Source organism: Cervus canadensis, chromosome 1 (assembly GCF_019320065.1).
Source record: "Cervus canadensis isolate Bull #8, Minnesota chromosome 1, ASM1932006v1, whole genome shotgun sequence".
In the NCBI taxonomy this organism is placed as follows: domain Eukaryota; kingdom Metazoa; phylum Chordata; class Mammalia; order Artiodactyla; family Cervidae; genus Cervus; species Cervus canadensis.
This window is the reverse complement of record NC_057386.1, coordinates 40,168,214-40,195,173: the sequence shown is the minus strand read 5'-3', so window position 1 is coordinate 40,195,173 and position 26,960 is coordinate 40,168,214. Positions and strand designations below refer to the sequence as shown.

The 26,960-nt window shown below is 51.3% G+C and overlaps 2 protein-coding genes across 8 annotated transcripts in view; one reads left to right on the top strand and one right to left on the bottom strand.

Moving 5' to 3' along the window:
* Positions 1–16,980, top strand: part of SUPT6H (SPT6 homolog, histone chaperone and transcription elongation factor) — a 30,816-nt gene extending 13,836 nt beyond the window's left edge. For all 3 annotated transcript variants that reach the window (XM_043479556.1, XM_043479548.1, XM_043479566.1), the window contains exons 14-37: positions 145–274; positions 360–510; positions 675–829; positions 1,016–1,211; positions 1,686–1,825; positions 1,947–2,064; positions 2,852–2,928; positions 3,177–3,312; positions 3,604–3,741; positions 3,820–3,987; positions 4,615–4,742; positions 5,870–6,077; positions 6,870–7,017; positions 7,451–7,593; positions 8,502–8,642; positions 10,622–10,817; positions 11,210–11,448; positions 12,378–12,491; positions 12,665–12,789; positions 14,431–14,543; positions 14,971–15,048; positions 15,140–15,306; positions 15,759–15,946; positions 16,196–16,980. In XM_043479556.1, coding sequence (XP_043335491.1) covers positions 145–274; positions 360–510; positions 675–829; positions 1,016–1,211; positions 1,686–1,825; positions 1,947–2,064; positions 2,852–2,928; positions 3,177–3,312; positions 3,604–3,741; positions 3,820–3,987; positions 4,615–4,742; positions 5,870–6,077; positions 6,870–7,017; positions 7,451–7,593; positions 8,502–8,642; positions 10,622–10,817; positions 11,210–11,448; positions 12,378–12,491; positions 12,665–12,789; positions 14,431–14,543; positions 14,971–15,048; positions 15,140–15,306; positions 15,759–15,946; positions 16,196–16,382 — 3,584 coding nt within the window. In that variant the 3' untranslated portion in view covers positions 16,383–16,980. The remainder of the gene's footprint in view (positions 1–144; positions 275–359; positions 511–674; positions 830–1,015; positions 1,212–1,685; positions 1,826–1,946; positions 2,065–2,851; positions 2,929–3,176; positions 3,313–3,603; positions 3,742–3,819; positions 3,988–4,614; positions 4,743–5,869; positions 6,078–6,869; positions 7,018–7,450; positions 7,594–8,501; positions 8,643–10,621; positions 10,818–11,209; positions 11,449–12,377; positions 12,492–12,664; positions 12,790–14,430; positions 14,544–14,970; positions 15,049–15,139; positions 15,307–15,758; positions 15,947–16,195) is intronic.
* A 1,087-nt stretch (positions 16,981–18,067) lies between these two features.
* On the bottom strand, positions 18,068–25,690 carry PROCA1 (protein interacting with cyclin A1). 5 transcript variants are annotated; one of them, XM_043479633.1, is made up of 6 exons: positions 25,250–25,690; positions 24,574–24,675; positions 21,745–21,831; positions 19,585–19,717; positions 19,163–19,318; positions 18,068–19,084 (listed from the first exon to the last, which is right to left on the bottom strand). In XM_043479633.1, the coding sequence occupies exons 2-6, from the start codon at positions 24,584–24,586 to the stop codon at positions 18,424–18,426; spliced, it is 1,050 nt and encodes a 349-aa protein (XP_043335568.1). In that variant the 5' UTR covers positions 24,587–24,675; positions 25,250–25,690; the 3' UTR covers positions 18,068–18,423. The 5 variants fall into 5 exon arrangements, with proteins under 5 accessions (XP_043335568.1, XP_043335560.1, XP_043335593.1 ...); XM_043479625.1 differs by lacking the exon at positions 24,574–24,675; XM_043479658.1 differs by lacking the exon at positions 21,745–21,831 and having other exon boundaries at positions 25,250–25,689.
* Positions 25,691–26,960: the final 1,270 nt, after the last annotated feature.

Below are 26,960 nucleotides of genomic sequence, written 5' to 3'. Positions count from 1 at the left end.
ATTGTTCATTGTGAGGCATCCTGCTCCTGCTCATTGGTGATCCTTTTTATATCTACTGCCCAGAATTTGCAGTTTTAGACTGAAAACCAAGAAGTTATTCAGTCCTGCTGTTGGCTTACCTTTAACTCTCCTGATTTGCTTTAGATGGCCTGGCCAAAAAGTTTGGGCTTACTCCTGAGCAATTTGGGGAAAATCTCCGGGACAGCTACCAGCGGCATGAGACGGAGCAGTTTCCAGCAGAGCCCTTGGAACTGGCGAAGGATTATGTTTGCAGGTGGGCGTGCAGTAGCTGGCTGGTGAGAGGAGGAACCTACGGGCAAAGGTGTCCTCATCCTACAGCTCCTCCATTTTCCCTGCAGCCAGTTCCCTACCCCGGAAGCCGTGCTGGAAGGTGCCCGCTACATGGTAGCCCTGCAGATTGCCCGAGAGCCCCTCGTCCGGCAGGTGCTGAGACAGACTTTCCAGGAAAGGGCCAAGCTCAATATAAGCCCCACTAAGAAAGGTAGAAAGGTAAGCCAGTTGAAGGGCTTTGATCCAGCTTATGGTCCAGCTCTGTTTGAACTAGTTTCTTGCCTTCACACTTAGCTGAGCTGTCTGCCTGAGTGCAGAGGCGGGCCTTTCCCAGGGTCCAGCCCAGTCTTTCCGTCAACTGATGGTTCCCTCTTGTTGTGCAGGATGTGGATGAGGCCCACTACGCTTACTCCTTCAAGTACTTAAAGAACAAGCCTGTTAAGGAACTGAGAGATGACCAGTTCCTCAAGATCTGCCTGGCTGAAGATGAAGGGCTGCTCACCATTGATATCAGCATCGATATGAAGGGAGTGGAAGGGTAAGCAGAGGTCTAGCCTGGGGTTCTTTTGGGAAAGCCTGGTCAGGAGTCTCTTGGAGGGAGGGGTCCCTCAGGAATGTGAACCACGCTTTGAGAACTGAGCAACCCATCTTCTGGCTCACTCAGTGTTCATGGGCATTCAGGCACCACCTCTTTGTCCCTGATAACAGTGTTATATCCCCTCAGCTATGGCAGTGACCAGACGTATTTCGAAGAAATCAAACAGTTTTACTACCGAGATGAGTTCAGCCATCAGGTGCAGGAGTGGAACCGGCAGCGCACCATGGCCATCGAGCGAGCTTTACAGCAATTCTTGTATGTGCAGATGGCCAAAGAGCTCAAGAACAAGCTGCTGGCTGAAGCCAAAGAATATGTCATAAAGGTGAGGACAGGGACTCAACTTTTCAGTTCAGTTCAGTCACTGAGTTGTCTCCAACTCCTTGCGACCCCGTGGACTGCAGCACACCAGGCCGGCAGCACAGCCTTCAGTCATGTACGTTCCCCAGGCTAGAGCTGAAAGCGAAGGCACCCGTTAATAGCTGTCCTGTAGCTAATGGAAACCCCTGGGCATAACCTGAGAGGGAGTGCACACAAGGTCCTGGGTCACTCTAAGACCTCCCCTTGAAGAGCCTCTTCCCTCCTTCCCCCACCCCATACACATATTCTTTGTATATGTGACTGGCCTCTGTACTATTCTGTTGTTAAGAATAAGGAGTGCCTTCTGGTTGTAAGCCTGCCAAGGGCTAGAAACATGTGCATGTATAAATATGATCTTTGCAAATACGTGTCTGCCTCTGTTTCTGTAACACACTTGGCGAGCCTGACGGCCATAGTGACTGGTGTGTCTCCTCCCCAGGCCTGTAGTCGAAAGCTCTACAACTGGTTGAGGGTGGCGCCCTACAGGCCAGATCAACAAGTAGAAGAAGACGACGACTTTATGGATGAGAACCAAGGGAAGGGCATCCGGGTCCTAGGCATTGCTTTCTCCTCTGCCAGGTAACTTCCTGTTCCTGCATGCCTGTCATCACCCCTTACCTGTCTCCTAATCTTGTTCTTCTCTTACTCATATCCTTATAGCCCTGATTATCACACGGTTCTTTTTCTGTCGGACTGGCAGAGATCACCCTGTGTTCTGCGCCTTGGTCAATGGTGAAGGAGAAGTGACAGACTTCCTCCGGCTGCCTCATTTTACCAAACGGCGAACTGCATGGAGAGAGGAAGAGCGGGAGAAAAAGGCAAGTGGCTCTAACTGGTTATCAAGAGTACATCTTCAACATGTCTTATTATTCAGTGGGGATACGCATTCATGGTCTAAGCAATATCCCATGCAAGATCTCTGACTTGCTCACTAACCTCTTAAGTTCTGGGATAAGTCTCACTTTCATAGGCAGTAGATGGCACTCAAGTTCTGGAACAGAATTTGCTTCTTGACTTGAAGCCAGTTCCTAGGCCTTGTGCTTCTGGGAGCTGCCGTTATTGCCTCTGTTCTTATCGCATCTGGGTCAGCTTGTTCCAGGAGCTGAAAGCCACTGAGGCATTAAGCCAACCTTTTCCCTGCTTTTAGCATTTGTGTTTCTTCCACGGAAGGAGAAATTTGAATTCATCTCGTGTGTATCCTTCTGATTTTTTCTTTAACGTAACGGTATCTTTCAATTTTATTGACAAGAGTTCCATTCTAAAACATAATTTTCAGCAAACAACTCTTTTAAAGAAAGAAAAATCTTAAAGTGGAGATCAGAATAGTCTTGACTACCAGGCAGTGGTTCGTGTTAAAAGAAAGACCTGAGTATGTTAACCACAGCTCATGCGTAAGCCAGATATACAGTAATCTTAGGAAAGATTAACAAATGATTAATTTTCAGCTAGAGCTCCTAGTCACCTTGTTTTGTGTTCCAGTTAGACAACAAATGATGCATCATTGTTCTCTGGTCTTGTAAGGTCTCAAGCTACTTACGGAGAGAAAAGCGCTAGAAATCTCCCCTGTCCTCAGAGCCATTTAGCTCCAATTTTCTTTCACTCCAGGCTCAAGACATTGAAACTCTGAAGAAATTCCTTCTGAACAAAAAGCCTCATGTGGTGACAGTTGCAGGAGAGAACAGGTAGGGAGGGGCACCAGGCGATTGGGCCAGGCCTGGCTAAAGTCACTCATCCTTTATTGTTGAATCTGTTCTGTGCCTGTGAAGAGCCTTGATAATGATACATGATACCCGCCACTTCCAGGGGGTATCCCTGGAATATTGTACCCCTTTGTCTTCAAAGCTCTCTCCTCCCCGCTCCCAGCCCTGAGATGGTTCATCCCTGAGAAACTATCCAAAACATCCCTGACCAGCACCCCTCCTTCCTGCAGGGATGCCCAGATGTTGATTGAGGATGTGAAGCGCATCGTGCATGAGCTGGACCAGGGTCAGCAGCTGTCCTCTATTGGGGTAGAGCTGATTGACAACGAGTTGGCCATCCTCTATATGAACAGCAAGAAATCAGAGGTAAGGCTGGAGCCCGCCCTTAGGCTTCACAAAGGCAAGAGCTGTCAGCCCCAGGGAAATAGGAAGGCAAAGATTATCAGGGGTGCAGGATTGCACCTGTTCTCTTACCCGTGCAGAAAATCTCCCATCAGGCCAGTAATAGTTCAGGTTGGGAGCCCCATAGATTAAATTGGTCCCAGGAAAAATGATCCCAGAGAAGAGAACATAACATCAAGCCAGGCAGTTTGGATTACCTCTGGCTGTTAGAGCTGAGGGGACTTGGTGGCCCTGCTGACCCTCAACTGACCCTAGGCAGAGTTCCGGGATTACCCTCCTGTGCTGAGACAGGCCGTCTCCCTGGCCCGGCGCATCCAGGACCCTCTGATTGAGTTTGCCCAGGTGTGCAGCTCAGATGAAGACATCCTGTGCCTCAAGTTTCACCCCTTGCAGGTGAGTAGGATTTGACAAGTAGGCCCAGGTGGACAGAGTGGCACAGTAACCTTATCCCTGCCTACTGTGTGTTGACAGGAGCATGTGGTGAAAGAAGAGTTACTCAATGCCCTGTACTGTGAATTCATCAACCGAGTCAATGAGGTTGGAGTTGATGTCAACCGTGCCATAGCCCACCCCTACAGCCAGGCCTTGATTCAGTATGTCTGTGGCCTGGGACCTCGAAAAGGGACCCATCTCCTGAAGGTAGGATTGGGTTGAATCAGGACAAAAAAAAAAGGAAAGTTCTTATTTCATTGAACCTTTACTTTCCCAGCATGGCTTGACAAAAAGGGCAAGGTCAGAGAAGTAAAGGCACTCACCTAGAGTCATCCAGCTAGTAAGAGTCAGGGTCAGACTTCAGCCTAGGTGGCCACAGTCCTGGTCGTCACTACTGCATTCTGGTGGCTCATGGAAAAGATAGCCTAAGCCATGATTTAGAGGAAGGCGAGAGAGTGCTAGACACAGACCTAAGGATAGTGGTTTTCTTCCCATGGAGGAAAGAAAGGATTTCAATATAGAGAGGGACGTGTAGCAACCTTCAAGAGTATTTGTGGTAATTTTTCTCTTACTGTGGGATGGGTACTTGAGTGTATATTCTACATCAACTTTGAACCTGTACAATAGCTGTGTATTGTCTTTGCTTGGCACAGTGTGGTGGTTCTTTAAAATAATTTTTTTAGTAGCAGTATATTGTGCTAACTGCTCAGTGCTCAGTTAGATATTGGGGTGCTGGGGCAGCTTCCCATTGTGGAAGGTTTCCCAGAGACCTGGAAACAGACCAGGAAGTGGGGCCTGTCTACTGCTCCTGCTCACTCCAGGCTTCTCTTCCAGATTCTGAAACAGAACAACACCAGGCTCGAGAGCCGGACTCAGCTGGTCACCATGTGCCACATGGGTCCCAAAGTCTTCATGAATTGTGCTGGCTTCCTCAAGATTGACACCGCCTCCCTGGGGGACAGGTGATGCCCTCTGCCTGGGTGGGCCAAGAGGAGTTCTCTTGGGCTTTGCTTTGGGGGTTCAGGGATTAGGGCTGTCAAAGGGCCACAGACTATTTAAATTAGGAAACATTTTAAAGCCAAGAGTCTTTATTTAGTCAAGAGCCTCTGACCTATGGAAAAGATCAGTTCAATTATGTGAAGCTTTTCTGTGAGAGAAACATCAAAAGAACCAATTTAGTTTATCAATTGAGGACAGAAAACATAAGACTTGGTTCAGTAAACACAAACTTGTTCTGTTGTTATGATTTTTTGTGGCTCAATAAGGGTGGGAATAGTTGGGGCAATGGAAGAGGAGTGTGGGGGTCTGAGGAGATAAGGAAGGGGGAGAGAGATTTGGTATGTTCTGAGATGATGTTATTGAGAGAAAGTTCTCTATTCACTTGGACTTTGGACTTCACTATTGACCTCTTCCTCTCCAGAAGTTATCAACTCAGTCTTTGGAGGATCTTTTCCACGGGCACATAGCTCCTCATTCAGTAATGGAAATCAGTGGGGAAATAGGCTTCAAGTTCTAAAACTTCATTTTCCACCCAGCTTTGCTGTAACACTCCACGAATAACATAGGTCCATGTGAGTGCACGGGCAAGACCAGCCTGGGAAGGCTTTATGGGGGAAAGTAGCTGTCAGCAAATTCTCAAAGGTTGTCTTCCCCCTTCTTGTTTTCTTTATAAGACTTTTATATATATAATTTTATCATATAAAATTCAATAACATATAGAAATATTATGCAGAAAGTGGAAGTCCCCCATAATCCCACCCCCCAGAGATAACTGCCATAACAAGTTGATGTATACTACAACTTTTCTAAATTTTATTTTTGCTATGCATTTACTAACTACCCATTTACTACAAAAATGGGATCATATGGTTCATAGTGTTTTGCAGTGCATTTTTCACGTTATCAATATATCGCGGCCATCTTTCATGTCAGCACACACAGATCTGCCTCATTCTTTTTAATGGATGTATAGTATTCCATTGTATGGAGGTACCCTAATTTATTTAACCAGTTCCCCATTGGTGGACATCTGGGTTGTTACTAGAAGCTTCTTGTTATATATCCTGCCCCTCTTCTGCCTCTCCTTCAGCACTGACTCATATATTGAAGTCCTTGATGGTTCCCGAGTTCACCCTGAGACTTATGAGTGGGCCAGGAAGATGGCAGTGGATGCTCTAGAATATGATGAATCAGCTGAGGATGCCAACCCTGCAGGAGCCCTTGAAGAAATCTTGGAAAACCCAGAGCGACTCAAGGACCTAGACCTTGATGCCTTTGCAGAAGAACTGGAGAGGCAGGTGGGTGAAAGAGTGGAAGGCCTGGCCTAGATGAGAAGAGACTCAGGAAGCACATCCTCAGAGTAGCCCCAATACTATTAGTGTAAGAGACTTGATCTTCTCCCTCCCCACGCAGCACTGGGTTTACTCGAGGAAGTTTTCAGTCTGCTTATTAAGGAGCCAAGGACGTCTCAGAGACTGCTGTAGACATTGTGGGGGGCATGTTTTGGAGGAGCTGGGAGATGGGGGCGTAGTAGTTTGCTTCTGGGGCCTCTTTCCTCCTTTCCAACTGTGTGGCTTTGCATTTGTTTCATGCATTGTGATTCCATGAGGGGTTTTTTTTTTTTTTTTGGCTGCACCCTGGGTCTCCATTGCTGTGCTCAGGCTTTCTTGAGTTGGGACGAGTTGTGGCGAGCGGGGGCAACTCTCTAGTGTGGCGCACAGGCTTCTTCTCATTGTGGTGACTTCTTCTGTTGCACAGGCTCTAGGGCCTCTGGGCTCAGTAGTTGTGGTGCCAGGGCTTAGTTGCCCTGCAGCATGTGGAATGTTTCTAGACCAGAAATCGAACCTGTGTCCCCACTTTAGCAGGCAGATTCTTAACCCCTGGACCACCAGGGAGGTCCCCATGAAGCATTTTTATTGTAGAACAGTGTTCCATGGCTAAGGAAAAGTTTGAAAAGCTGATTTAGTAAATATTGGGGGGAAAGAAAAGAAACCCTGACAAGAGCCAACTGGCTACTCCTTTCACTGAAACCCTTGGTGGCTCAGGTTGGGGAGCAGTTGCAAGAATCTTATTAGGGGCTTCTTCCCCAGGGCTATGGTGACAAACACATCACGCTGTACGACATCCGAGCGGAGCTGAGCTGTCGATATAAGGACCTCCGGACAGCCTACCGCTCTCCCAACACAGAGGAAATCTTCAATATGTTAACCAAAGAAACACCAGAGACCTTCTACATTGGTAAATCCTGGGTCTGTTTTCTTTAGTTGGAGGAGGATAAAAAGGGGTTGAGGGGATAGTGTTTACCGTGTATGTTCAAGTCAGACTATAATTCCAGAAGAATAAGGCCAGTTTGTACTGTGAGTGGGAAAGACCAGGGAAGCTTTTAAGAGGATTATAGAGCCCTAAGCTGGAAATCAAATTCGAGTTCAAGGTCAAATCATGCTTTTTAACCTGCTGTTGTGAGGTGTTCATGGGGTCAATCTTGTGGCTTCTTTTTCCTGTCATCAAATGAAGGGACGATCTCTCTTTTCGAGAATGTGAAGGAAATCAGGGGAGATGCTCTAGGACAGATGTCCTGTCACTAAACAGTTGATGGGGAGGAGTCACCTCTCCAGTTCTCTCATACTGCCTCGTTCTCTTCTCCCCTTCTCCTCCTCTCCCCTTCCTGCAGGAAAGCTCATTATCTGCAACGTCACCGGCATCGCCCACAGGCGTCCACAGGGTGAGAGCTACGACCAGGCAATCCGCAACGATGAGACGGGGCTGTGGCAGTGCCCTTTCTGTCAACAGGACAATTTCCCGGAACTAAGCGAGGTATGTGCTACAGTTGTTATGGTCCCTGGATGTTTGTGATTGCATGATCTCAGTGCTTTAGAAAGGCATCGAGAATGGGAGTAGTTTAGGTGACACTTTACCACGGCAGTACACAAAGAGGGAAGAGATCTGGAACACACACAGGCTTAGCTTAAAGTCCCTCCATGTGCTGCTAGTCCCAATGATCTATGTGCTCTTATTCTGTTCTCACTCAGCCCTTAATCCTTGTTTCCCATTCTCTGAGGATCTTGCTCAATCAGTTAGAGACATGAGGAAATGTATGCTTTTCTTACATACAGGGTGGGCACGGTGTCCCTATGCTATTTAGAAGGTAGCTGTAGGCTCCCTTCAGTGTTGTCATCCTTCACACACATCTTTGTTTTTCCCACAGTCTTCTAGACATCATCTGCTTTTTTCATGGTTAGAACTCATAAAAGCCATCCTGAAGCTTTTTCTGGATCTTCATATGTTACTTAGGCAGATAGTAAAATAGACTGTTTTTCAACTTTACCCAGTAAAAGAAACTAGTGAGATTCGTCAAGGATGTAAAAGAGCCATGATGTGCTGGTTCACTGAAATGAGTTGTTCTGAGGTGACAAACAGATATTTCTTAAGCTCACAAGGTCAGGACAGAATGGAAGGGAGGGGCTTCATTTGACACTGGAGGGACATATACATTAAAATAACATAAAAGATTGATCTGCTGGCCAGTGGTGCCAAACATGAGTTATGCATCAGGGAACGAAGGGGATATTCAAATTCTGTGTTGCTGAGTGGCTGAGTCATCATGTTCTCACATCGTGTTGCCAGTGTCAGTGGTAAGATGAATTACAGCGTTCCTGCCAGCTCCTGAATGTGTGGTCTCCAGAATCTTAATGATCAAGCTCTTCTCCTGATGCCGTCTTTAGGTCTGGAACCACTTTGACAGCGGTTCATGCCCAGGCCAGGCCATCGGTGTCAAAACACGGCTAGACAATGGTGTCACTGGCTTCATCCCCACCAAATTCCTCAGTGACAAAGTGGTAAAGCGGCCAGAGGAACGGGTGAAGGTAGGTGAATGATGGGGCCAAGGCATCTGGCGCAGTTTTCAGCGGCCCAAATCAGGCTGGCTTTGGCTGTGCCCACCAGGAGTTAGGCTCTGTTCCCAGGGGCTCCTGGGAAATGTTCCTGGGGAACATTTCAGGAGGATTTACAACCAGTTGAGTGAAGTCAGGGTAAGAAGTATCTACCCAAACGAGGAGCAGTTTTTGTTCACTGCCTTTGTGAAATTTGATCAAGTTGCCAGCCCTTCCTGTGTGGGAAGCCGTGGTTTAGTCTGGCTGGCAGGAAGCAAGGCCCGGCATTCCATGCTGTGAAGCAGAAAGGCTGAGCTCCCTTTCTGTTCTAGTTTCTCCTGTCAGAGCTGCTGTTTATTCACACACTGGATTCCAGCCCTTAATATTTACATGTGTTGTCTCAAATCTGCTAGTCCAATGGAGATGGGAATATTTATCTTCTGGTTTCAGAGAAATTTGAGTGCCTTTTCCAGGATCATCCAGTTAGTGACATCTGCTAGTGGTATCAGATTTGCCAAATCTCTGGTTCTAAGTGTTGTGAACCCCTGAGAACCATGGACTTAGGAAGGCTAGGGAAAGACATTCCTAACACAGGCATCCCTCATTTTATTTCCCTTCACAGTTACTGTAATTTTTTTTTTTTTAAGAAATTTACAGTTGGTAGTAACCTGCATTGAGCAAATCTATTAGTACCATTTTTTCCAACAGCATTTGATCTCTTCATGTCTCTGTGCTGCATTTATTTGTGCCAGTTCTCACAATGTTTCAAACTTTTTAATTATATTTGTCAGGGTGATCTGTGATCAGTAATCTTTAATGTTAGTGTTGCAAAAAGATTTGGACTCACTAAAGGCTCAGGTGATGGCTTGCCTTTTTTGGGGGCAATAAAAGAAATTTTAATTAAGATATTTAATTTTTTAAAAAAATAGCAGTGTTTGGGGAAAAAAAAGTGTTGCACACTCAATAGACTATAGTATGCTATAACTCTTATATATCCTAGGAAACTAAAAAATTCTGGTGACTCACTTTGTTATGATGTTTGCTTTATTGTGATGGTCTGGAGCTGAACTTGGAATGTCTCCGAGGTATACCTGTAAACAGAGCTAGGACAATTTCCAGGAGAGCTGTGCAGATTGACTGGGTTTTGTCACTCTTTAAACAGAGGGGCCCTGGAGAAGGCAATGGCACCCCACTCCAGTACTCTTGCCTGGAAAATCCCATGGAAGGAGGAGCCTGGTGCGCTGCAGTCCATGGGGTCGCTAAGAGTCAGACACGACTGAGCGACTTCACTTTCACTTTTCACTTTCATGCATTGGAGAAGGAAATGGCAACCCACTCCAGTGTTCTTGCCTGGAGAATCCCAGGGACGGGGGAGCCTGGTGGGCTGCTGTCTATGGGGTCGCACAGAGTCGGGCACGACTGAAGCGACTTAGCAACAGCAGCAGCAGCATCCTCCTCCTCCTCCTGTTTTATATAGAAGTCAGAATATATAGTTGACTTGGTTTATAATTTATTCACTTGAAGTGTAATTTTTACTGCTTTTATCCTTCATTTTTTATATTTAAAAATAAAAATACTTGATTTAAAAAAAAATAAACAGAGGGGCTCAAATCAGAGGGAAAGTACAGAAAAACTGTTACTTTGCTTTTCCTCCAAAAAGGACGGCCAGACTTGGCTCACACCCTAGGAACAGTAATTGGGCAACTTTATGGGGAAAGAGAATAGTGCCAGTGAGCGATCCCAGGAGACTCCAGTTGGTGTTTCTGCCTAGAGCAGGAGGCGTCAGTACTTGGCACAGACTAGTCTGCAGGCCAAACTCAGCCCAAAACTCCTGCTAACCTTATGCTCAGTAGCCGGCTGGCTCTGGACAGTCTGTCCACCTTTCTGCCTGGACTTTGCTGTTCTCACGTGTAAAATGGGGCATCGGCTAGACCGTCTCTGTCCCTTCCAGCTCAAATGTTCTGTGGATCTAGGTGGGAATGACTGTTCATTGCCGCATCATGAAGATTGACATCGAGAAGTTTAGCGCAGACCTGACCTGCCGCACCTCGGACCTCATGGATAGGAACAACGAGTGGAAGCTGCCCAAGGACACCTACTATGACTTTGATGCCGAAGCAGCAGACCACAAGCAGGAGGAGGACCTGAAGCGGAAGCAGCAACGGACCAGTGAGTGCTCCCGGCCATGCCTGTGCACCCGCATCCTGGCAGCCCTCCCGCCCCAGGATGTGCGTGCAGACTGCTCAGCTTCCCAGTGGGAGTGCTCAGCTCTGAGGGGCGGAGGCCCAGAGGCAGCAGGAAAGGGAGTCATAGGCCGGGCTGGACGCTGGGGTCTTCTTGGGTCACATTTTCTTTGCTGATGCACTGGGACCCCTAAAGCTTCATTCTCCCAGCACCCTAGAAGCCCAGGTTAACACAGCCTTCACATCCGAGAATCCAGGCCCAGAGAGGGTGAAAGTCTCAGAATTTAGTGGTGGATCAGAAATTTAGCCATGGCTTGTCTCATTGGGCTGGCTCCCCATCCCATCAGCTGACCTATGCTTCTTTCCTGCCCTTTTCAGCATATATCAAGCGAGTGATTGCACACCCATCCTTCCATAATATAAATTTTAAGCAAGCAGAAAAAATGATGGAAACCATGGACCAGGGTGACGTGATCATCCGACCGAGCAGCAAGGGCGAGAATCACCTGACAGTGACCTGGAAGGTCAGTGACGGCATCTACCAACACGTGGATGTGCGGGAAGAGGGCAAGGAAAACGCCTTCAGCCTGGGAGCCACCCTGTGGATCAACAGTGAGGTAAGAGGCAGCCCCTGCACAGGCTAGCATCCCCACTCCTGCTTCCAGAAGCAAGCCCCTTCCACCACAGTCACTTGTGTGCATTGTATGTATTCTAGCTACTCAGGGCCCTTATGAGATGAGTAATTTGACAGCAATTTTGTATGTATCATGTTTTCGTGTTTCTTTCTCTGTCCTCCAAATTCTAAAATAGACTTATCTAGAGAACCACTGGAGGAAGAGGAGAAAATACACATGCAAGTGCTTGTGTCCTCAAGCAGACACAGGCCAAATTTCTCTGTTCAGTGGAGAGAAATTTTATGAAGGCCCTTATTGTTCCCAAGTAATAAGGGAGAACTAAAGTTATGATTTAAAGGCTTTTGTGGACTTCCCTGGTGGCTCAGCAGGTAAAGAATCCGCCTGCAGTGCTGGAGACCTGGGTTGGGAAGATCCCCTGGAGAAGGGAACAACTACCCACTCCAGTATTCTGGCCTGGAGAATCCCATGGACTGTATAGTCCATGTGGTCACAGAGAGTCGAACACGACCGAGAGACCTTCACTTCACTGCACTGGTGGTCCAGTAGTTAAGAATCTGCCTTAGAACCCAGGGATGTGATTTCGATCCTGGTTGAAGAGTTAAGATCCTACATGCCTCAGAGCAACTAAACCTGCCCACAGCCACCTCTGAGCCGGTGCACTCGCGCCTCAAAGACAAAGACCCAGTGCAGCCAAACAAATAAAAAATGTAAGGGATTTTGTGTCTTGTAAGCTGATAAAATTAGACCCAACTCACACAGGTGGGTAAGATGAAGGGACTTTGCAGCAGAATGAGGCTACAGCAGGAGGGCTGGGGGAGTTCCTCCCCTCCTGTGGGTTCTCTTCCAAGTGGACTTGAAAGGCTGGATCTCAGTTCAGAATGACACTCGGGGCCTTCACCTTCTTCCCACAGGAGTTTGAAGACTTGGATGAGATTGTTGCCCGCTATGTTCAGCCTATGGCATCCTTTGCCCGGGACCTTCTAAACCACAAATATTATCAGGACTGCAGCGGTGGGGACCGTAAGGTGAGCCCAGGGCCCTGCGAGGGATGACCCCTCCCAGTCACTTAAGGATGTCTGGTTTCCCTTCAGTGTAGGGGATGCTGCGCTGGTGAAGGAGGTGTACATGGTGTGTGAGGCCAGACATTGTATACCAAGCATGCTGCTATCCCAACCTCTCCCCCTCATTCTACCCCCAGAAATTAGAGGAGCTGCTCATCAAAACTAAGAAGGAGAAGCCCACCTTCATTCCCTATTTCATCTGTGCCTGCAAGGAACTGCCCGGCAAGTTCCTACTGGGATACCAGCCCCGGGGTAAACCCAGGTGAGCACTGGTGCTGAGAAGGTGCTGCCGCTGGGGTCCACAGATAGGCTCGCAGGCCCCAAACAGTACTCTCTTTGGTTCTGCTTGACTGCCTTTCCCCTCTTACCTGTTTTGAGTGGAGGTGGAGGTTGGAGGTGGGGACAGAGGGTAATGACTTAGAGGAAAAAGGCAAAGACTGAATAAGGTGTTTTAATCAGCCGGGTGAAAAAGGAGGTCCCTTCACCTCTTCTCCCTCCCAGGGAGTGATGGAAACCACCAGACACTCTCCACCTGACTGGCAGAGACGGGGCCAGCAGGCTGCTCTGTCCTCCGCTTCCCCCTCACCAGGGCCTTTACCCTCACGCAGGGGCTCCCTGCTGCTGTGGTGCGCGTGTGCTGAAGGTGGGGTAGGTCTGGAGAGCATCTCTTCTTCCAGTTGCCAGCCTGCTCTGTCCCCTTCTGTGTGTGACAGCCAGGCTGGCCTCCCTCAGTATTCGATATCTGCGTCCCTCCAGCACTCACCCTGCACCAGACCAAGTCCTGTCTCCCTCGACCTCCTTTCTTGTGTCTGTTACCCAGATGGATGGCCAGACTTGCCTTCTCCACTCCCGCGTCGTCCTGCGGTCCTTGGCCTCGACTGTGCCTCTCTGCTCTTAGTCCTGTCCACGTGCATGCACATGGTGCCCAGAGTGGGCTCTGTTAGCAGGAGTTCAGAGGACAAGCAGCTCTGGACCCTGCACCATCGTGCGCACTTCTGGAATATCGTGCTTGTTTCTGATTCACCAGCATGCTTCCAGAAGATGGCAGCCAGGGCCACGTGGGGGTTAGAAACTGTTCCATGAGGAGCAGTTGGACAGAGGACTTTAACCAGGGACAGAGGCCACGTGATAGCTTCCCATGGAAAGGGGCACAGACTCCTTATGGTGCAAGAAGCAGGTTTCATCTTAATCTGAGTGAGAACGTTGACATATTTAGCTGTCTGTTGACAGCTGTGCTTTATTGAGCACAACCCATTTTCAATAGTGTGATGAGTGCTTTACACACTGTTTACTCCTCATAGGTTAAATGCTATAGATTTAAGTGCTGTTATCCTCTTTTCACAAATGAGGCGGAGATTCACATTCAGTAACTTGGTACCAAGTAACTTGGTAAAAAACCATATAGGTGGTGAGTTGGCAGAGCCAAAACTGGAACTGGATCTAAACCCAGAGCCTCTTATCCACTCTCTGCTCTGGCAAAGTGTTAAATGAGGACAGACCAGCCACCTTCAAGAGGCACTTCGGATTCCGCTCATGGAGCACTGTGCTTTGCTGCCCGGGGAGGCCCCCCACCCCAACACTGTGATCTCTGTATCCCCCTCACCGGCTGTGTGGTGCCATCACACGGCAGCCCAGGATGGTGACCCGGCCCCCAGCGAGTCTTCTGGCAGCCTGTAGAGAGCACACCTGGGGCTGCTGACTCCAGGCCCTGCCTGGGCTTCTCTGTGCCCTCCTCACCTTGCCAGAGTGCAGCCTCCTTTTCCAGGGTCAGAGACTGGCTCTTTTATCTCTCCTCCCCCTAGCACCCAGTGTGGCTACTTCACATGGTGGAGATCTGCTCTGGCCACTCGCTCCCAGCTGGTCACAAGTGGGATCTGATGCATATTTCCTTCCAAAATCCCAGGATAGAATATGTAACTGTGACTCCAGAAGGATTCCGGTACCGGGGCCAAGTCTTCCCCACTGTGAACGGCCTTTTCAGATGGTTTAAGGATCACTATCAGGACCCCGTACCAGGTGAGCGCTACTCTGTGACTGGATTCCAGAGTGTGGTTGAGGGACAGCTGAGCACTGTGTGCAGACAGACACTGACTCTCATAGCTGAAGGTGAGACCTAGGCTGTCACTGGCTTTCAATTCCTGCTCCCTCCTCCTAACGTCAGGAAGGTCCTCCATCCTCTTTGCCTATACAGCTTCCCTTTTTTTTTCTTTAAACTTGTGTATTTATTTGGCTACACCGTGCAGCTGTGGGATCTTAGTTCCTTGATCAGAGATTGAACCCAGGCTCTCAGCAGTGAAAAGACAGAGTTCCAACCACTGGACTGCCAGGGAATTCCCCCAGCTGCCCTTCTTTCCACCCACCTCGGTACCTCTCCCAGCTCCTTAAGTTGTAAAACTGGAAGTAGGTTTCTAGAGAGACTTCTCACTCGGGCCATTTCTTGTAGGCATCACCCCCAGTAGCAGCAGCAGGACCCGAACACCTGCTTCTATCAATGCTACCCCAGCCAACATCAACCTTGCAGGTAAGGAGCTTGTGCCAGGCCTGGGGGTAAGAGGGATGGAGCTGGAAGGGCTGTCCCCTAACATGCCCATCTCCACCTCTTGTGCTTACAGATCTGACGCGGGCTGTGAATGCCCTGCCCCAGAACATGACCTCGCAGATGTTCAATGCCATTGCTGCCGTGACAGGCCAGGGCCAGAACCCTAACGCCACCCCAGCACAGTGGGCCTCCAGCCAGTATGGCTATGGCGGCAGCGGAGGGGGCAGTAGCGCTTACCACGTACGTGGCGTGGGGAGGAAAAGCCCTGCAGAGGGTGGGAAAGGTGAAAGGGGACGGTCATCCTTGACCAGCCTGTGTCCATTGACTGGGCTTTGCAGGGCCCACCACGAGGGCCTCCACAGCAGGTGGGACTGCCACAGCGTTAGGAGCTGTCTCCAACAGATGTTCCTTGTTCTCGGGCCACTGATGGGAAAGGGGAGTAAGAGAAATTCTGACCATTCCACGGAGTCTTTTGGGATCTTTGGAACCTGAACCCTCAAACCTCTAGATTCAAGTGGTCGAGTGGTGGGCCCTGCTGTTGGCCTGCCTCCGCTGCTTAGAATCATATCCTGCTCAGGAGAGGGTCAGCTGGAAGTCTTTGTGCAGAGCCCAGATTTTCAGCTTGTCAGAAATTTACCGGAAGACCAAATAAGCACAAACTCAGCCTAAACTCAACTGTCACCCTTCTCCAGGTATTCCCAACACCAGCCCAGCAGCCAGTGGCCACACCACTAATGACCCCCAGCTACTCCTACACAACACCCAGCCAACCCATCACCACACCACAGTACCACCAGCTGCAGGCCAGCACCACCCCACAGTCTGCCCAGGCCCAGCCCCAGCCCTCCTCCAGCTCCCGGCAACGGCAGCAGCAGCCAAAGTGAGTATACTGACAGTAGACAGACAGGTCATTAGTCGAGGTGGGTGCTCCGGATCTCCTGACAGCCGTAAGCCAGGGGGTGTCCCCCAGAGGGCTGGTCTCTGGGAGAAGCCAGAACACTGCTGTCCACAGATGCGAGATCCATCTCTGCGAGCGTGGAGCCTCCCAGGGAGTGCGGGGTGGGCTTTCTTCTGGCGAGCCGAAGGCCAAGTTAAGTCCTTGTATCACACACCCTGGTTCTCCCTCCAGGTCCAATAGCCATGCAGCCATCGACTGGGGCAAGATGGCGGAGCAGTGGCTGCAGGAGAAGGAGGCGGAGCGGCGGAAACAGAAGCAGCGGCTGACCCCTCGGCCCTCCCCCAGCCCTATGATCGAAAGCACCCCCATGTCTATTGCTGGCGATGCCACCCCACTCCTGGACGAGATGGATCGGTAGGGCGCCTGCTCCTAGGACTCTGATTACCTCTGAGGCTGGGAGAGACCTGGCTGCCCACTGCCTCACTCCCTGCCCCTCCTTTTCTGTCCATAAAGTGGCGTGAATTGACGTTCTCTTTGGTGGTCAGCCTGGATGGGCGACAGGCTGGATGGCCTTGTGAACTTGAGCTCAGTGTGCGCTAGGCAACAATCCTCCCCTCCAGGCCCTCACTGACCGCCTGTCTTGGGACCAGGCTGGGACCGGCGTGTGGCAGGGAGGAAGGAGAGGAAGAAGGAGGTGAGAGCAGTTTTGTGCTCTGCTCCCTACAAGCCATTTTGAGCCTCTGCCCTCCCCTGACTCTGGGCTGCGGCGGGGCCAAGTTCAGCACGCGAGTCTCCCCGCACTCGTGGGGAGAGGGATGCTATTTATTCAGTTTGGGACAGGAGGGTGAGGAGGGCGAGTACTTCCACCTTGGTGCCAACAGCGGGGTGGCCGTCGACGCAGGATGACGGATGTAGGGGAGCAGTGCTGACCTGCCCAGCCCCCACCTGGCTGCCCTCACCCCTTGCTGCCACCGCTTCCTGCCTGTCATTTGAATAAACAGTGTTTCTACAGAGCACCTGACAAAGCCTCTCTCTCCCAAGTCTCCGGCTCTTGGGGGGAGCTGTCAAAGCCGTGTTGGGAGCGCTGCAGGCTCCCCTGACCCCAGGCCTTCAGAGAGGCAGCTTCTCACAAAGGAGCTGTGGCTTCTGCCTCAGACCGCCTAGGGTCACAGCGCGGTAACCTTGAGCAAGCTATCTTATCCGTAACAGAGAGGAGGATACCCGCCTCAGCAGGGCAGCTGTGATGACTGAGAGAAGAGGTGTGACGGGTCAGTCCGGGGGCTGGGACCTCATCACACCTCAGCAAATGTTTGCACAGCTGTTGCTGCTCATACAACGGCCAACCCGTCCACTACCTCCTGGTCTTCTCTGCCATGCTGGGGAATGGCCACGAGTCAATCTGGGTTTCTCCACTTGAGCCCTGCGCCTTTCCCCACTTTTAGCTGACTGGGCCTTGGGATCTGACCTCTACATGAGTCACCGCAGGACAGGCCCTACACTCACCCGGTCCTGCCCACACAGCCCTGGCGAGGGTCCCTTCGTCTAGCCCGCTGCCTCTAGTTCTGCATTGATCTTCCTGTGTTCCTTCACGTTTTGTCTCACAGCCCTGGGAAAGCAAGGCTTTCCCCTCCCTTTTCTGTGACTGAGGCTCAGCAGAAAAGGCCACTGCTGCCCATACTTGGTGGGCTTCCCACCTGACATCTTCATTCAAGATCCCTTTGGCTGTTTCTTGGCAGGAGTTGGGGGGAGGGGCTTGCCTTCTGACAGGAATTCAGTTCCTTTCCCTTCAGCACAAAAGGTTTCTAGAAGAGGGACTTGCCTGATGCCTGCCAATGCAGGGGACACGGGTTCGATCCCCGGTCCGGGAAGATCCCACTGAGCCCATGCTCCACAACCAGAGAAGCCCAAGCACAGCACCAAAGAGCCAGTGCAGCCAAAAAAATAAATATAAATCTTTTTTAAAGAAGGGGGGGTGGGGACAGTTTAGAAGGGCTGAGCCGGAGCAGGGCCAACCAGTTGGGAAGATCGTGTTCCCTTCGATGCCACCAGCACCTTCCCAGGGCCACTTAAGGGTAGGGAAAGGCCAGGCACGGTGGCACAGAGTGGGTTAAAAGGTTCAATTTATTAGGGGTATCACTGCACACAGTACTGCCCATCACCAGGTGGATTTCACAGACCTGTCTCCTGGTCGACAGGAAGTCGCCTTCCCACCTAGTTGTGCCTGGACCTAGGATGTTACAGAGAAACAGAGTCTGCCCCTTCCCTGCCCACCCACCTACCTTCTCTGGACTTCTCTTGAAAGACGGACCGCCCTTCAGAAACCCCGCAGCCCCTTAGCACATTGGCTCCAGCCATGCCCAGAGCCCACCTCCTGCCCCCACAAGTAGCCAGGTTGGAGGGAGAGAGAAGCAGGGGGTCAGCTACAGGCTTGATCGTATTTATTCTTCACCCTGGTCGCCTCAACTGAGATTGGGGTTTGATGCTGGGGGAGATCTCCTCTTGTTGACCTTCTTGACTGGTGAGGTCTTCAAGCCGGGCTTCTTGACCTGGACCCCGTTCTTCTCTCTCTTCCTGGGTGATGAAGACTCCACAATATCCTCGCTGGAGGGTTCCTCCCGCCCAGGGTCATTGTAACTGTCCTCACTCTCCAGATCTTGCCGGCTGTCTGGGCTGGACTCTGACATCCTGGCCAGCTCTCTTGGGCTTAACGATCGGCTTAAGTCCGGAGGTGATTCTGATTTAACTGGGCTTTTCTTCTTCGTCAACTTGCCCTTCTTGACTTTTTTCTTTACCTTTGCCTTTTCCTTTTCGTCTGTCTCCTCCTCCTTGTCTTTCTCTTTTTTTTTCTTTATCTTCTTGATCACCCTGTTGCCCTGGGACTTCCCAGTGGGGCTTTCGGAACGCCAGATGGTGATGGGAGCTGCTGAGTCAGGGGCACCAGTGATCATGCTCATGCCTGTGTCGGTGGGGGTGGGGGTGGGAACCACCTGGGTCGGGATGGGAGGCTTGCTCTCCTCCTCTTCCTCCTCCTCTTCCTCTTGGTTTAGGTCATCTGTGCCACACTCATGGTGGATGGGATGGTGGATCACTGCCACGGAGACAGGCCTGTAGCTCTTGCACCTGCGAGGGAGGAGGGCAGGGAAAGATGACTGACAGGATGTGGGGGCCAGTGACCCCTTTCCATCTGCCAGAACTCACCAGCCGTACCAGAACCGCTCCACACACTCTTCCTCTGGGATGAGCTCAAAGCATGGGGACTGGATGATGTCGAAACAGGTTGAGTCCACTTCTCGGGAGCAGGTTGGGCCCACATCTCCAGAGCTGCTATTTGTCTTCTCTGAGCAGTCCTTCAGCCTGCCACACAGGGGACTCAGCCCAGCTCCCATGCCTCCATGATTCCCCAGGGGCCCAGAGCAAGAAGCCTAAGGGACAGCGGGCTTCCACTGTGCTCAGCCCAGGCTGCCGGAAGACCGCCCCACGGCCCCTGGAGCAGAGCCAGGCTTACAAAGCTGGGGCCGGGAGGGCAGAGCTGATGCGGGGAGCCACAATGGATGTTTTAGACCTGGGTCTGCCCAGGAGTCTCTCCTGGGCTGTGGGTCTCCCGAGGAGGGGGGCCTTACCTCGAGTCACAGTCACAGTGGCTGAGAGAGTGCAGGTGCACGTCGTGGTGGACACAGTCAGAGGAGAAGGGGTGGACGATGTGCCCGGCACACTTGTGTTTCCAGCAGCACCTGTCAGCGTTCTTGAATTCACCTGAGGGGGTTAAGAGCCTGGGTCACATGGTGGCCACAGCAGCACACCTGGATCTCCCATCTCACAGCTCAATCTAAAGCTTTCATCAGGTTCACCCGCTGCCACCACCCTCCCTCCCCCATAGTTGTTTTGTTCTGTTTGGGGCCTCACTGTGCAGCTTGTAGGATCTTAGTTCCCCCGACGAGGGATTGAACCCGAGGGCTCCAGCATTGAAAGCGCTGAGTCCTAACCCTACTGGACTGCTAGGGACATCCACCCACACGCACACACAGCTGTCTTTACTGCTTGGTAGTAGTAACTCAGCCCAACTGTACCTAGGTCTCAGCCTCTCCTCTCCCCAGCCCATTGCATATGAGTTTGCCTGCCCCTCGCAGACTTCCAGGACAGTGTCTCACCAAGGTCCCCACCAGCCCCATGCTGTCTGGTAACACCTGCCTCTTCCCCTCCCCTGCCTTCTATGGGAGCCCCACCTTCCCAGGGCCCTCCACTGACTCCCACCTGCCCCTCACCCAGTGCTCAGAGTTGTCAGCTGACCCCATGTGCAGAGTAACTCAGAGAGGGGAGGGCCGAGGGGAGCCAGCGGAGACCGGTGTCCCACCCCTCCCAGCCTTTGAAGCGGCTCCAGCCCCAGGGCCCGATAAAGCAGGATGCTGAAGCCAGGGAGGAGCCTGCCTGAGTGCCACCCCTGGGCGCATCATGTCCCTGGGCTTCTGTCTCTTCTCCTTCCTCCTCTCTTCTCTAAGCCTCTTCTCCCTCTCCCTCTGATGCCTGTCTCACCGTCACTTGTCTCCCCTTTCCCAAACTCAATCTTGACTCTCCCTGCTCCCTCTTTATCAAGTTCCCGTTCCCCATCCATTCTCTCCCCAGTCCTTAAAGCCACAAACTTGAACAACCCACCCTTGTAGGTAGCACAGGGGAGAAGCTGCCAAGAGATGACTGGAATTAGGGGAGGCCCCCGAGGAAAGATGCCTACCTCTTTTGCTAGGATGCATCAAGCCTGTACGCATACTGGTCTCGCCCAGCCTCCACTCCCACCACCTCACCTCTGACCCTGCCTAAGGCCCAGTGGCGTTTCCCTTGGGCCACCATCTACAACATAAGCCCATGAAACAACTCCCTGTGCTGAGAGGACAGGGCACCTTCCTGCAGGGTTCCCCTGAACCCCAGTTCCGGGTACTCGTAAGTTCCAGGGCTGCCTGTGGCTGTTCTCAGGTGCTGTGGCTGGCTGACTCTCTCAGAACAGGCCAGGAGGACTGTGCCTTTATCCAGCCCCTACAAGGGGTGGAACTGGGGCAAGACTTCATACTGGCCTCCAGTCAGCAGTTAACTCAGGCTGGCCTTAAAGTTATTCCAGGTGACCTTAAAGGACTTGAGAGGTGAGACAGAAGCTTGGTCTGAGCCTTCCCCACCTTCCTTGTCCCTTCCCTTCCCCCCACCAAGCTGTGGGGGGCCTGGGTCCCCCATACACCCCGATCCACTAAGTGGCTTCCCTTTGTGCTTCCTTTCCTCCCACGCCCCTTCTCCAACGGCAGGGGAATGAGTCCTGCACGGGAGGCAGGACCTTGGAACACCATCACCACTGCCTCAGGGTTTCTCCAGCACTGCTCAACTGCAGCAAAGGGCAGCAGAGTGGCAACTGCCCCGAACTTGTAGTCAGGCCTGAGTCCAAGTTGAGCTGGGTGACCTAGGGGCAAGTTACTTTACTTCTCTGAGCCTTCATTTCCTTACTCACAATGTGGGAATGATGGTAATACCTCTTTTGCAGGGTTGTTGAGAGGACTCAGTTTACGTATGTCAAAGATATTTGTGCACCATAAAGGGCTGTACAAAGGAAAGGGGTGACTGTGATCTCAAGGAAGGGGTGGCCCTCTCAGCGGGGCACGAGTAGGGGTTGGGGTAGGGCAGCCAGGTGACCCTTTCAGGACCAAACACCTCCCTCCCTCCAGCCTACCACCAGGTGAGGGGTGGTGGGGACCCCTGGGGCCAAAGATTTCCACACACCCCGCCCCCCTTAAAGGAGGACCCACCTTCAGAGGATAAAGTAGAAGCATCTGTGCTGGATGCCACACTAGCCAGCAGATGTCCTCTCCCCCAGCTGGGCAACCTGTTTATATCTGAGAGAGTACACAGAGGTAGCAGCAGCCCCTCCCCACGCCATTCACTCAGAAAACAGCTCCTGAGAACCTCTAGGGACAGCCCCAGGAGATGCAGAGATTAAAAGACAATAGTCCCTGCTCTCAACAGGGGCTGGGGGACAACAGGGGCTGGGGGAGGGGATGAGGAGAGGAGACACAGTCTGTGCAACAGTACAGGACAGTGGTGTGAGGCAGACCCTGATAGGGAGCGACAGGGTGGGGAGGTAGGCCCGTGGGAGCAAGGACACCCACTGAAATGGGGGCACGGGGCTTCTTGGAAGAAGCATAACAGGAGTAGAATCTGGAGGGAAGAATAGGCATGAGCCAAGAGTCTAGGTAAGAAAGGACGGTTTCAGGGAAGGGATTGTCCCAGGGTGTCCCCAAACGAAACTCCAACATGACAGCAGCTCCATCAGCAACCGCAGAGTAGAGTCTGCACTTCCTTTTCCTTCCTACAATTAGCTTTGTCCTATGAGGGTACCGGACTGAGTCCTGCTTAAGGAAAGGAGATGATTGCTTTGGGGCTTCAGCGGGGCCTTCAGTGGTACTTGGTCATCCTTCTATAGGTCTCCGGTAAGTTCCATCTGTTTTCCACGGCACAGGAAATACTCAAATGAATGAAACTCTGAACGCTTCCCTTGGAAATTTGCACCCTGCAACTGTTCCTCTCAATGCATCATTTCGTGGGCTTCATCTGTGGCTGCTCCCACCCCCATCGACTTCTAGCCTGGGGAAGTGTCCCTCCCTCCTTGCCCAAGCGCCTGAACTCCAGGTCCCAGACAGAATTCTCACCTTCTGCCTCTTTCTTGTTTGTTTTTCTTCTTACAGGCTATGAACATCTTTACACAAAACATTCTGTGAACCCTATTTCTCCTTATGTCGCTGCATAGCCACCCTTCTTCCTTTTCAATCCAAGTTTATTCACGCCATCATTTAACAGACATATTGGACAGCTTCACTAGGCCCCAGCAAAGGAGGCCCAGTCCCCACCTTCAGTGAGCTAAGTCTTGACCTTTGTCTTCTCCAGCCACCTACAGGTGGCAGCCATCTTTGCCCTCTATCAGATTAGCCCAGGCAAAGGCCACCAGTGATCTAATAGCCAAACCCAGTGACCTTCTTTTTGTCTCATCTCACTGATCCTGTTGATCAATCAGCCTCTTTCTTCTGCAGACTCTTCCTTTGGCTCTCAAGACACACCTCTCTCATCTCTTTCTTCTTTCCTAGCTTTTATTTCTTTCCTAACTTCTTTGCTGGCCTGTACTCCTTAAATTGGTGATGACCAGGGTTCTTTTGCTGGCCTCCTTCTCAAAAGACTCTACAGGCTTGTCTTGGATAATGTTATCCATTTCCATGGTTTCAACATCCACTAATAAAATGACATAAATTTCAATCTCCAATGCAGACTGGTTTCCTGAGCACATAGCCTATGTCCTCTCGGACATTCTCAAAACATCAGACCAGCAAACATCATATGAACCCACCATCTTCTCCCTACCCTTCATGAAAAACTGTCTCTTGTAACTGCCATTTCAGAAAGCAACAGACACCTCAGCTAGAAATCTAGGGATCATCCTTTGCCTCACTTCTCACCAACTCAATGACCAAGTCTTGCCATGCCTACTTGCTCCCACATCTGACTCTGATTCAGACCTATCAATTATCTCTGACACAGACAGCTGGAGTAGCCTCCCACCTGGCCTCCCTAACTTCTGTCTCACTCCCTATATCCACTCCTCACAATGCAGCCAAACTGGTTCACCACATTCCTCCTCTTTAATAGCATTCCACTACCTTCAGGATGAGCTGCAAACTCTTCATCATGATATAACTGGTCCCCCAGTTGGTTGATTGAATGAACACATGACTAGAAGAGAATAAAGCCCTATTGGTGCCACAAAGAAGCTGTGGCATTGGAGATTCTCTCCAGGGTTCAAATCTGGGGACTTTTCTGGGGAAAGAAAATTGACCTTGGATGAGCATTTTCCCAGGGTCAGGCACTGTGCTGGGCCTTTAAAATATGCCATTGATTCTAAATCCTCACCAAAGCACATTTTATGGATGGGGACACAGAGAATTACAATAAGTAACTTGTCCAAAGAAACAAGTTAATAGATGACAGAAGTAGGATTCAAATCCAATTTTCTTGGCTCCATAGTCCATGCTCTTTCAGCCTGTCTACTTGTGGTTCCTATCCAAAACCTGTCCTGCCAGCTATCACTTCCCACTACAACTTCTTTTCACCTCTAACACAGCCAATTCCTCACCCTCTGGTTTTACTCAATCCTGACTCCACAGCCTCCTTTATCCAGCCTGGAACCTAAAGGTCAGGCCAGAGTGACCTGAGCCAGGGCCAGGATTCAAACTCTGCTTGCTATCTCCAGAGTCACCATGGAAGAGGCTCATATGCAGTGTCCACGAACTAACAGCCCCTCCCCCCATATCCCCAAGAAGCCTTGACTTAACTCTATGCCATAACTCTAATGCCAAGGGGAGGGATTTAATAACTCTTCTCAGCTCTGAGGAAAACAATCTGCTCTAGTTTCCAGCTGAAGCAGCAATCTGGAGCTCCTGCAGCAGAAGTAATTGAAGATGGCCCTAGGGGAGACCCCATAATGAATGAGTGACATTGAATGAGAGAGAGCTTAAAAGGCAGAGGGAAGCTTGAGGTCTCTTTCTTAGTAGGACTTTAATAGAGGTACAGAGACCTAACTCAAAACTCACAGGTGATGCTCATTTGTACAGTCCTCCCAGTCTTGCGAGCTGAGGAACTCCCCCTGCCCTTGCGGCACAGGGGTTAGGGTTCCAGGTCGGGCGCCCGAGCCGCTGAACGGGGGAGGGAGATAGGGAGGGGGGAAGGAGGAAGAAAGGGAGGGAGGGAAAAACCAAGGAAGGGAAGGAGGGAAGAGGAGGGAGCTAGGCAGGGCAGCTCCGATCTCCTTGGAAATGCCGCCCTGGCCCCGCCCACCTCTGGAGGCGATTGTGATGTCACGAGTGGAACTTCCAGACTTCTTCCTGCCCTAAAGTCAAAGGAACCGCCGGACCCAACCCCGGCGACTGGACCTTGAGCTCCAGCCAAACCCCTCACTTCCAGCTTAGCGGCTGAGGAACAGCAATGCCTTCCACCCCTAAAACCAGAGGTCGTAGCTCTGGCTCCAACCGACCACCCCAGTCCAACCGGCAAGCGGTTCTCCAGCCCTCCGGTCCCTATTGCTCAATCATTGGTCCAAGGCTCGAGTGAACCCGCCCCCAGGCCCTAACTCCGCCCCAGTCAGCCTTTGGCCCCGCCTCTTTCGTCGGGCTCTCAGGTTCCACCCCCTCCTTGGGTTCTCAGGCCGGTCCCCCGTGCCACGCCCCCCCGCGGGAAGCCCTCCCCTAATCTGCCACGCCCCCTCTTTACCAGTGCTGCTCTCGTCCCACGAGCTGGTATCGTCCTCAGTTTTTTCCTTAGTCCACCTTTCAATCCTCAGTGTCGTCCTGACCCACATATCTCTCAGTCTAGTTCTTCGTCTCTACAAGACTCTTCCACGCAGAAGTCCAACCCTGAACCTCAGCTTGGCCGAGCCCACCGTAAACACCAATCTCAGCTTCGCCCCGGTCTAGCCCTTAACTCCGCCTCATGCTTGCCCAGTCTCCCCTCTCCCTCTGCTCTAGGCTGCGTTGTCTTAGCCCAAGTCTTCGCTTCAGCGGCGCTCTTCATCCGGGGCCTCCTAGCTCCTTCCGGGCCCCTCCCTCAGCACCTCCCCCGTATCTCAGGCCTAAACTTTAGCTCGGCCGCTCAGGCCCAGCCCTCAGTCCCATCCCTAGCTCCTCTCCAGATCTGCTCCCGGCTTAGTCCTACCCCCAGAACCTAGCCCCGCCCCAACCCCGTTCTTAGCCCCGCCCCAGCCATTCTCTCAACCTCCCGGCCCCTCCCAATCCTTCCGAACCCAGCCGCAGCCCTTAGCCCCGCCCCCAATCTACACTCGGGTCAGTGCGCGTCGGCCTAGGGAGCTACTCCCACCAATCTCCAGCCCTCCATCCAGGATTTCGGGGTCTCTCCTTCCCTGGCGGGAGGCCGGGCTCGCTCTTTCTCTCCCCCAGCAGGCCCCTCCATGGGAGCCCAGCGAAAGAAGACGTGATACCGGCTCTCAGCCCCGCGACGGCCCCCACCCCAAGCGCCCCCTCCTATTTCTATGGGGCTCCCTGTCCCAGTGACAATACTGCCCAATATAGATGTCAACATGGAGTCGGAGGAGTGGGGAAGGGCGAGTGTGCAGAAGAACCAACTCTTCCAGAAGGGCGTAGCAGGTAAGAACAGTAGCAAAGGACAGAGGGGTTGCTTACTGGGAACTAGGATTGATGTTCCTGTCTTGGCCTCTTAGGATGATGACACCAGGCCACAGGTGTCCCTCCTTTTGTGGCCCGAATATCTGAGACACTTCCAGCCAATCTCTGGCTCTGGGTCAGATGTCAACGGGGAGCCAGGTTCTTGGTCACTCTTCACCCAAACTGTTATTATAATAGTTAAGGTTTTTAAGCTCTTTCTATGTATGTATTGGGGTATCCCAGGTGGCGCAACTGGTAAAGAACCCGGCCCTGGGTTGGGAAGATCCCCTGGAGGACAGCATGGCAATCCACTCCAGTCTTCTTGCTTGGAGAATCCTATGGAGAGAGGAAGCTGGCAGGCTACAGTCCATGGGGTCGCTAAGCGTCAGACATGACTGAAGCAACTTAGCATGCACACATGCATGTATTAGTGCTTTATCATATTTCATCCATGAAATGAATGATGAACGTGCTCCTCCTTTACAGAGGAGGCAACTGGGAGTTCCTGGATTGCCTAGTTAGGATTCCAGTCTTTCACTGCTGTGGCCTGGGTTCAGTCTCTGGTCAGGGAATTGAGATCCCATAAACTGTGCAGCACAATTCCCCCCAAAAGAAAATAATGACAATAGAGATGAAGAAACTAAGGCACAGAAGAGAAGTGACTTGTCTGAGTGTCCCAAGATGTACAGCAAGGATTCAAATGCAGAATCCTCCCATCCTCCTGCTTAGAGCACATCTTTTTTTTTTTTTTTTTGAAGTGGGAAAAATGTCTCATTTTTAATTCAATTTAGTTTTTAACAGTT